The sequence below is a fragment of the Danio rerio genome, chromosome 11, assembly GCF_052040795.2.
Source record: "Danio rerio strain M-AB ecotype USA chromosome 11, GRCz13ab, whole genome shotgun sequence".
Classification (NCBI taxonomy): Eukaryota; Metazoa; Chordata; class Actinopteri; order Cypriniformes; family Danionidae; genus Danio; species Danio rerio.
In genome coordinates, this window is record NC_141031.1 from 29,155,130 (window position 1) to 29,165,000 (window position 9,871).

Consider the following 9,871-nt stretch of genomic DNA (forward strand, 5'->3'; position numbering starts at 1 on the left):
CTGTTTTGTTTAAATGCATTAAAACACATATCATATATTCACTGAGAAATGGATAAAAATATTTATTTTCAAAATGGGCTGTCCTCAGTTATGCTGAGCACTATATTCTATTGTTTGTGATAAATGAAAAAAATTAATTATCAGTCAACTATGCACAATGTTAAATCTGGAAAATCTAATATTATTATTTATCATTTTACTATACAGATTAACATATTTAATGTATTTGATTTTTATGACCAACAAAAGTTTGCAAATAAAACTAACTGGAACAGATTTTTCTCCAAACCTACCCATAGAAACAGTCATGACAGCTAAGTTAAGGCTCTGTTTCGGGCCTTAAGGAGATAGTTGATGAAAATTCTTCTGCTAGGCTACCCATCCATTCATCTACTTGTTCCAAATCTGTTTGAGCATCTATTTAGTGTTGAACACAAAAGAAGATATTTTGAAGAATGTTGAAAAAAAAACGTTTTTTTGTTTATTTTTAACCCAGAATTCTTTAGAATATTGTTTTGTGTTCAGAAGAAGATATAAAAAAAGGTTAAGAACTTGAGTTTTTAATTTGGATAAATCATACCTTTAATGCCAAATAGAAGGCAGTTTAAATTATGCCTGTTCTGACCCATAGAAACAAAATGCATTATGCAACCTCTGATTTTCTGACTTTCTATGCCTGATTGCCACTTTAGCATCACCTCCACAAATATATATTTAGCATTCAAGGGCGGATTTAACCAATAAGTAAGGTAAGCAGTCGCTTAGGGCCCCAGGAAATTTGGGGGCCCTCAATAAATACCTACATTAACTATAGCTATAAATGATACATTGTGGTTATCATATTTTGTTTGGTAAGGGTAGCTAACTAATAAAATTATATTGTAATTGTTTCATTTGAGCAAATTTTTCCCCACCCCCAATCATGGAGCAATCCAACGAGATCAAGATTTATTTTCTAAAACAAAACATTGTATTATTTTTAGTTTTTTTCTTTTATTTTTTTAAGTAAAATTAAAAATGAAAATAATATTGATTGACATAAGAAAAAGGCAGCATAAAAAACCGTAAGTAAATACAAAAGGTGTATAATAGGACTTTTGGACCTCATGTCTGCAATTGCTTAGGGCCCCCCAATCACCAAATCCGTCCCTGTTAGCATAATACAGTAAACAAAATAGTTGTTGTTTGATACATATAAACTGTTCTTTTGTTTTGCAATCAACATCACAATGACTTTACCTGCAAAGCCAGTGACCGCGCATCACTGCTCTGCAGAGCCGCCCGCATGTCCTCCACCAACTCCCTAAGACTGGCGTTTTCCTCCTCGAGTTTGGCTATCCTGTCCTCGGCCTCCTCAAGGGCCACGATCTCCTCGTAACACTCTCGTGTGCAGGATCCCAGCTGCCTACGACCCGACCTGTGTCTGTCTACTGTGGGAGAAGGCGTCTTTTCGCTTTCCCTCTTACTGGTGGTACCCAAAGACAGCAGCTTCTCGCGCCGCCTCAGAGGGCTCCGGAGTCTGATCTGCGTCTCTATGTGTTCGCTCTCCTTACCAACCAGCAATCTCCCATTCTCATAATGACATCCAGCTTTGGTGCTGAAATACCCGCAGAGTTTTGCGTGAAACTGCCTGAAGGTGAACTCTTTTGGTAGATTATCCAATATCCCCGCGCACTCCTCAAGATCACAGTCTTTACCGAGTCCTAAAATCTCGCAAAGAATGTTAAAATCCTCCGTTGGTATTTTCCCATCTCCCTGACAGTCTAGGTGATGAAATATCTCTTGGAGGTATTGATCCAGCCCGGTTGCGAGGACTATAATTTCGTTTTCCACTCCACGGTCTAGTCCGTAATGATACGCCAGGGTGCTCACTATCCATTGTGTCCTGCGCGCGGGTCGGCTGTATGGATCGCATGCGTCCAACTTTTCCATCCTTTTTTACTTCACAAGAATTCCATTTATAGAGGCTAAATGGATTAATGGATTCAGCAGATCCTCTAAGCATACAAACAGCACACCAAGTTCATGTTATCTGAACACCAGACCGCCCCACTCTTGTAGTAGAAAGTAACTCTTACGCTGTGCGCGTGGGGGCGTTGCCGTGAAAGGAGACCTGCCCACAAAAGCTTAACTGCTAGAGGAGAAAAAACTTTTGAAAAGAAGGCAAATCATTGTGAAGTTCTGTGGACGACCAAACCATAGCATAATTTACTAGAGACTCCATCTATATTGTCAGAAATGCAGCTAAAGTGCATTATAAGTTAAATTATTGTAGCATACAGGATAATATATCTTTAATATTTAATATAAATAAAAACACACTTGAATGACTAAAATAAACATTTCAGGTTTAAATACACTGATATAAGCTGCACAAGTAAATTTTTTGTCAATAACCAAAAGTTTTTTTTATGGGTCAAAATGATTTTTTATGCCAATAATTATTAGGATATTAGGTTTCATGCAGATATTAAGTAAATTTTGTACTGTAAATATCAAAACTTACATTTTAATTATACTGTGCATTGCTGACTCTGTTTAGACAGTTATTTTTTCTTGATATTGTGATGTTTTTGCGACCTCTGACCATAAATATTTTAATTCTAGACAAATATATTCCTATCCAAACAAACCAAGCATACGGACTTATTCATTTAGCTTATTCATTACTTATTCATTCAGCTTTCAGACAGTTCAAAGTTTTCAAAAGGTTGACCCGACTGGGCGGTATAGTGGTTCAGTGGTTAGCACTGTCGCCTTACAGCAGGAAAGTCACTGGTTTGAGTCCCATCTGGGTCAGTTGGCATTTCAGTGTGGAGTTTGCATGTTCTTCTAGTGTTTACATGGGCTTTCTCTGAGTGCTCCGGTTTCCCCCACAGTCCAAAGACATACGCTAAAGGTGAATTGAATAAATTGAATTGGCCATGATGTGTGTGAATGTGAGAGTGTATAGGGTGTTTTCCAGTACTGTGTTGCCGCTGGAAGAGGATCCGCTGTGTAAAACATATGCTGAATAAGTTGGTGGTTTATTCCGCTGTGTCAACCCCTGATGAGCAAAGGGACTAAGCCAAAGGAAAATGAATGACCCTTAGACTGTTTTTGTAGTCCATGGAAACATACTACCGGTAGCCTATAGTATGAATGATGCAGTTTAAGAAACATAAAAGCCAAAAAATAAGCAAGACAAAATCTAACAAATATTCCAATTCAGTGAAAAATGATGATAAAATGATAAAATGCATTTACTTATATTGCACTTAGTAATTTGCAAGTGCCTTTACTCGTGCCCATCTCATTATGATTAAATGCCTGAAAGTTCTTTGTCATTCTTTGACTGTTTAAAAATAAATTTGCAGGAACCTTGTGATACCTGGACACATACATTTAGCTAAATAAATAAGCACAAGAAAATTAACAGCAGTGAGAAAACACTTAACTCTTTTGAATATATAGTTAAAGTCAGAATTATTAGCCCCTGTTTATTAATTCCTAAATTTCTGTATTCAACACATTTCTAAACATATTAGTTTAAATAACTCATTTCTAATCACTAATTTATTTTATCTTTGCCATGATGACTACATAATATTTTACTAGATATTCTTCAAGAGATTTCTATACAGCTTAAAGTGTCATTTAAGGCTTAACTAGGTTAATTATGTTAACTAGGTTAGAGTAATTAGGCAAGTTAACGATGGTTTGTTCTGTAGACTATGTAAAAAATATATAGCTTAAAGGGGCTAATAATCTTGACCTTAAAATAATTTGAAAAAGAAAAACAGCTTTTATTCTAGCCGAAATAAAAAAAATAATAAGACTTTCTCCAGAAGAAAAATATATTATCAGACAAACTGTGAAAATGCCCTTGCTCTGTTAAACATAATTTGTAAAATATTTAAAAAAAAAGAAAAAAATCGAAGGGGGGCTACTAACTCTGAATTCAACTGCACATGTGGAAACATTATGTATTTAATATTATTTTTGTCATATTTTCATTATAAGAAAGGCTATATGGGATATTTGAACTAGTCTTCATATTTCAGAACTAAACAGAGGGTCTCGGGAGCGCGTGTAACGTCACATTTTCTTTAGATTTTCCGTTAAAAACGGTTTAGGTTTAGGTCTACTGACTCTTTTATTAATATCTTTGTTACAGTCTGTTCACACCCAAGTGAATTTGGGTAATCTGGGACATTGGGTAATCTGGGACACCTAAGCTTCTCTGTGTTTATTTCTGTTTCAACAAAATTTAGGCAACAGGACTTTTATTATAAATTTAGCATGGACTTCATGTGAGTAAAATCACATGACTTCAAGTTTGTGATCTATTGTGATAGTTTGTGATCTATTCAAGTAACAAAATATGTATTAAAGTGTTGAAAATGTTTTTAGATTTGTTTTCTTTCAAACATTTTTTGTTGTCCCATATTATCAAATATGATTGATAATGTGGGACAGCATGGTTTGGGTAATCTGGGACAGTCTATCGAATGGGAGAAATATGCATTTAGAGACTTTGTAAGTTTAATGACTACGAAGATGGAATGTACAATGTGCTGTACACAAACACACACACACACACACCCTTACACACAGTCTATCTCTCTCTCTCTCTCTCTCTCTCTCTCTCTTACACACACACACACACACACACACACACACACACACACACACACACACACACACACACACACACACAGTCTTTCTCTCATATACATAATGTCCCAGATTACGAAGTGACCTGTCCCAGATTATCAAATTCAGGCAGAATTTTTGTTTTTGACAAATAAATACTAATAGGTGTGGCATGGCTCTTCTCAGTATAATATCTATATTATGTTTTCTTAGGTGGTTAGAAAACATCTTAGGGATTTTAGAAAAGTCTCATATGTGGTTCTAGTTAGACAGACATTGAAAATGAGAGCTGAAGTCAAAATTGCAAAAAGTGTCCCAGATTACCCGAATTCACCCTACCAGGGCCGGAGTGGGACACCTTTTCAGCCCTGGAGTTTCAAGCTTCAGACCGGCCCACCTCAGTTCACGACTGACTATATTAAAATAAGGTCATTTCCAAATCAGTTTCTAATGACACTATCACGTATTTTTTTGAAAAAAAAAACAGCTGCTTTAGAACTTCAAATGTTCAACAACCCTAACAGTATTATATGTCTTAACAATAAAAACGAAAACAATAAGTTACTCTAATGAGGATCAAACCCGGGTCCGCGGAATCTTTACCTAACATGCTAACCGCTGGACCACAATAACTATAATCAAAATGGAGACACAACTGAGTTTTATTAATTATTATTATTATTATTAAAATAGATGAAAAGAGAAGTGTTGCGGTAAAATAACGAATAAAAAGGCTGTGGTCAAGTAAATAAATAAATTTAAAAAGTGTAACTGCTGAGAGCAAAAGATTCTGGAGCTACGGACACCGGCCCTCGCGGCCAAAAAACGGACCGGCCCACCGGGAGAATTCCCGGTCCTCCCGATTACCCAATCCGGGCCTGCACCCTACTACCACTTAAATTGAATAATATCCTACGTAAAAACTGTATAATATATATATTTTTTCATTTTTCATTCATATTTTGTCACATTTTTCGAGGATAACCTTTTAATGTAAAAGTAATGTATAGCCTACTTGCCATAAAGTTTCCTTTGGCAGCAAGGGGATTGAAATGCTCTTTTCCTTTTAATCCTGAAGCTTTGAAGTGTCGATGGAGTCGAGTGTCGATTGGCCAGTGTGTAACTGCTGCTGACTGTAGTTACTGCTCCATGAGCCGCTTGTCATTTTCTATTTACTAGCGCGCGCTCCTCATTACGTTCACGCGACTCCGGTCGTCAAGGCGACTCAAAGCATTCCTATAACAAAAGCTGACGTTACAAAGTTCTCCAAAGCTTTTAAGATCAGTTAAAACATAAAACACAGCGCTGAAGAGAAAATGCTGAAAAACTGCTGTCGGTTAAGGTAAGTTGTCTGTTCAACGTTTAAAATATCAGTGCTTGTTCAACATTAAGTTTATAACGTGACCTTACGTTGCAGAGGATTTATTCATTGAATAGTTTTGTTGTTGTTGTAACGTTACTTTAAAACCATTACCTGACATCAATATCTCCTCCTGGATCCAGCATTTCTAGATGAATTCAACATCGCCTGACATGGAGAGAATTGAAGATTTGCATTTAAACTCAGCACTGCATACAGAATATGAAGTCGAAGAACTTAACAATTATGATCCATATATTGGGATGCCAGAATACAGTTCTGGGGATGATCAATCATTTACAACAGACTCAAGCCACACTGTCAGCTGTACAGTCAGCATTGCATTAGCTATCTTTAAAGGTATAATATGGTGCTGTTCAGACATTAAAGTGATATTTTACCCAAAAATTAATGTCCTCACCATCGCCTTACACATAAGTGGTTCTAAACCTTTTTTTTTCTGTTAGATTTTTCTGAACAAAAAGCAGCAATTTACATATAAAGAGACAAGAACAAAAGTAGCCTACTACTGAAGGTACACCTTTAAGTAGCTATATCTTCCTTTTTCTTAAACAGAAGAAAGAAATTGATAAAAGTTTAGAACCACTTGACTGTGTGTATAGGGAATTTTAATTTTGGGATGGAACTATCCCTTTAATGTATCCCATATTACATATTTCTGCATTATATTGCACATTGTTAATGACAAAACAATGCCTAAAACCATGCTAAACTCTTATGCATGGAAAATAGTATTAGCACGAATAGGCTACTAATATTATTTTGTATTCTCTTGAATCAGAGCATGAGGAGTGTTTTACAGAGAAAAGAAAAAAAGGGACAAAGAACGAGACATCCAATGAGGTAGTAGAGGCCCCCAGAGCCGAGGGCTATTATTGCATTGAGTACAACATGCTGCCTGATGACCCTGAACCAACCAGAGTAGATCTAGTGATGTTTGGATTAGCAGCTAAGCTCTACATGGCCAGTGAGACTAAGGTAAACCGTTGTGATTAATTAGTGGTTAACAACCGGGCTTGTAAACAATAAATTATTTATATGTAGAATAACGCTAAGTATGCTACTTTGACCTGATAACCAAACATTTGGTGATTCATAAATTATGCACTTGTGGTTTTGCATCACTGACCCCAAAGAAAGCTGGTTTAGGGTATCAGTTAATGGCCTCCTCAAACTTCTATTGTGCACCTCACAGTTTAGGGTGAACACTTTTGTCTTCCACTTAGAAAAAATAATTAGCACATTTTAGAATTATTTGTGCATGCTTTTTAAAATTTAATTTCATTATTATTTTTTTTACTAATGCTCACATTTGTTTCATAATTTAAAAAAATCCATTGCAATATAAAATGATTGTTTTCTATTTTGATACATTTTAAAATGTTATTTATTTTGGCAGTCATTACAGCAGTCTCCAGTGTCACACAATGCTCCAGTAATCATTCTAAAATGCCAATTTGGTGCTCCAAAGATTTATACCCTTATTATCAACGTTTAAAACTGTTATGATTTCTTATTTTTCTAGATTCTTTGACCAGAAGGATCTATTTTAAATATCTATTGCAACATTACAGTTATCTGTATGGTCACTTTTTGATAAATTTAAAGTCTGCATGAAATAAAATTATAATGTTTATATTGCTACTGCACATTGTTATAGTCTTAAGGTGAACATTTAATCCTTGCAAGTTAATCTACTTGGGAAAAACTTTTTACTAGAATTTTTAAACAAAATTCAACCATTTTCGTCTTTGGAATGGCAGTCTTTCTCTTTTGATTTTAGTATGACAATTGTAAAATACTTATAGCCACTTCTCCAACCGTTTTTTCGCTTTAAATGAAACATGACTGAGAGAGCATAAAAATAAACGCCAGTCCCCTACTAAATAATTTGTTTCAGTTGGAAATACATCATAATACTGAAATAAAGGTTGTTACAACTAAAACTTCTGGTTCATGCTGAATTTAAATAAATAAAAAATTGTTCCTTCAATAAGAAAACCTCTAAAATATTATAAATCATCATATAATTACGAAACCATGTGCTATACAGTTGAAGTCACAATTATTAGCTCTCCTGTGAATGAGTTATTTTTCAAATATTTCACAGATGATGTTTACCAGAACCAGATCATGATTTTTAGTTTTTTAAAACCACTTTAAGGGCATAATATTAGTCCCCTTAAGCAATACGTTTTTTTTTCAATTGTCTACAGAACAAACTATTATGCTTAGAAATGTGTTGAAAAATCTTCTTTCCGTTAAACCTATTTTTGGGGAAAAAAAAATACAGAGTGGCTTATAATTCAGGAAGGCTAATAAGTCTGACTTCAACTGCATGTTTTGTCCAGGTGCTGAAACCTTGGCGAGAAGGAAACCAGGTCTGGGTGAGCTGGTCTCAGACTTTAAAACTCAAAGTGAGTAAAGAGCTCTTAATTAAGATGGCATCCCATAAGATCACAGTGAAAGTTTGGGACAGCAAAGAAAAGTTGTCCTTTAAAGCCAGGAATGACAGACCAAAAGCCTTCAGACTACCACAGGACAGGTCCGGAGAAGATCCAGACCAAATGGGTAATATCAACCTCTGTTTTATTGATTGTGCTTTCAAGGTTTTTTCAAGGTTTAAAGGGTGTTTGAATACCTCTCATTTACAAGATTAGAGTCCGCAGTGAATATTCACCCTACAACAATGTACATTTTCTATAAAATATAAGTCATCAGTAAAACCAAACATATTTCTTGCATAAACTCAAGTAGGTTTGTAACAAATCTGCACAATGCCAGCCCATGCTTTAAAATGACTGTCCTCAAATGTTTAATTTGAGCCACTGTATTTGTATATCCTGCTTAAAAAAAGTTTTGTTCGTGTGACGAATATTTTCAAGAAGAATGTTTTCTGCATTGTGAAAGCAAATCCACTTTTCATGCATTTCCATTTGAACCAAGTCTCTCAAAAAGTAAGAGTTAAAGATACAGTTCACCCAAAACTGAAAATTCATCATTTAAACTTGTTCTACACCTGTTTGAGTTTCTTTCTTCTGTTGAACACAAAATAAGCTATTTTGAAGTATGTTGTAATGCAACAGTCATTGACTTTCATAAACTTTATTACTGGGGATGTCAACTGGTGCATGCATACCAATGTTGACAGAAGAAATAAATTCATTAATGTTTAGAACCACCTGAGTAGGAGTACGTTTTTGGGTGAAATGTGCCTTTAAGAGAGACTGGATCAAATAGAAAAGAGCTAATCTTACAGAAGAAATTACATGACAAAATTAAGTGTTTTCTGACTTTAGATGAATATCAGTTTGTTGTAGGAGACCTCCAAAACAAAACTAAAAAGCCATAAAACAGCATAACACAAGCACGTCAAAGACAGTAATTTATATCACAGTAGGCATCAATGTGACTGAATCGCATGTGTAAAATTGACTATGACAGGTGTCACCACTGACTGTGCGGCAGTGAAATTGGGTAGTTACATCCTCACATTTGTTATAGCACAACGAGAGGAGAGAATATTATACTGCTGTTAAACAACGCACAAAAACATGCAGGATTTCCATTGAGCATTCTTAGAAAACAATTAAGTCATTAAAAGTGCAAAAGATCTTACTAAATGTTTTTGAAGGTGGCATCAAGAAGGTGGTCTGTAAGATGAGAGCTATGAATGAGGAGAACCTGAGGACAAGAAAATCAGGTAATGATAACGCTTAGATTGTAAATAAGGTTTGATCACTACAATTATAGTGCTTTATTACAATATAGGCCTGATTTGGTCAAATTATTGTTATTAAAACAATAATTTTGATATAAATTATTTTTTACAGGATTTTTTTTTTCTTTTACAAA

The 9,871-nt window shown here is 35.1% G+C and overlaps 2 protein-coding genes across 7 annotated transcripts in view; one reads left to right on the top strand and one right to left on the bottom strand.

Annotated features, from left to right (window-relative positions):
• The window catches only part of efcc1 (EF-hand and coiled-coil domain containing 1), a 70,108-nt gene extending 64,303 nt beyond the window's left edge, over positions 1–5,805 (bottom strand). For 2 of the 3 annotated variants that reach the window (XR_015502656.1, XM_087273793.1), the window contains exon 1: positions 1,240–2,034. Coding sequence is in view for 2 of the 3 variants with exons in the window: in XM_087273793.1 (XP_087129919.1) it covers positions 1,240–1,932 (693 nt within the window). In the remaining variant the exon portion in view is untranslated. Of the gene's footprint in view, positions 1–1,239; positions 2,035–5,654 lie in introns of those variants that run through there. The other variant, XM_087273794.1, reaches the window with a different exon arrangement.
• Positions 5,806–5,835: 30 nt separating this feature from the next.
• The window catches only part of cfap92 (cilia and flagella associated protein 92 (putative)), a 16,059-nt gene continuing 12,023 nt past the window's right edge, over positions 5,836–9,871 (top strand). For all 4 annotated transcript variants that reach the window (XR_015502654.1, XR_015502655.1, XM_087273790.1 and 1 more), the window contains exons 1-5: positions 5,836–5,977; positions 6,139–6,355; positions 6,798–6,994; positions 8,368–8,587; positions 9,651–9,719. Coding sequence is in view for 2 of the 4 variants with exons in the window: in XM_087273790.1 (XP_087129916.1) it covers positions 6,148–6,355; positions 6,798–6,994; positions 8,368–8,587; positions 9,651–9,719 (694 nt within the window). In the remaining 2 variants the exon portion in view is untranslated. The remainder of the gene's footprint in view (positions 5,978–6,138; positions 6,356–6,797; positions 6,995–8,367; positions 8,588–9,650; positions 9,720–9,871) is intronic.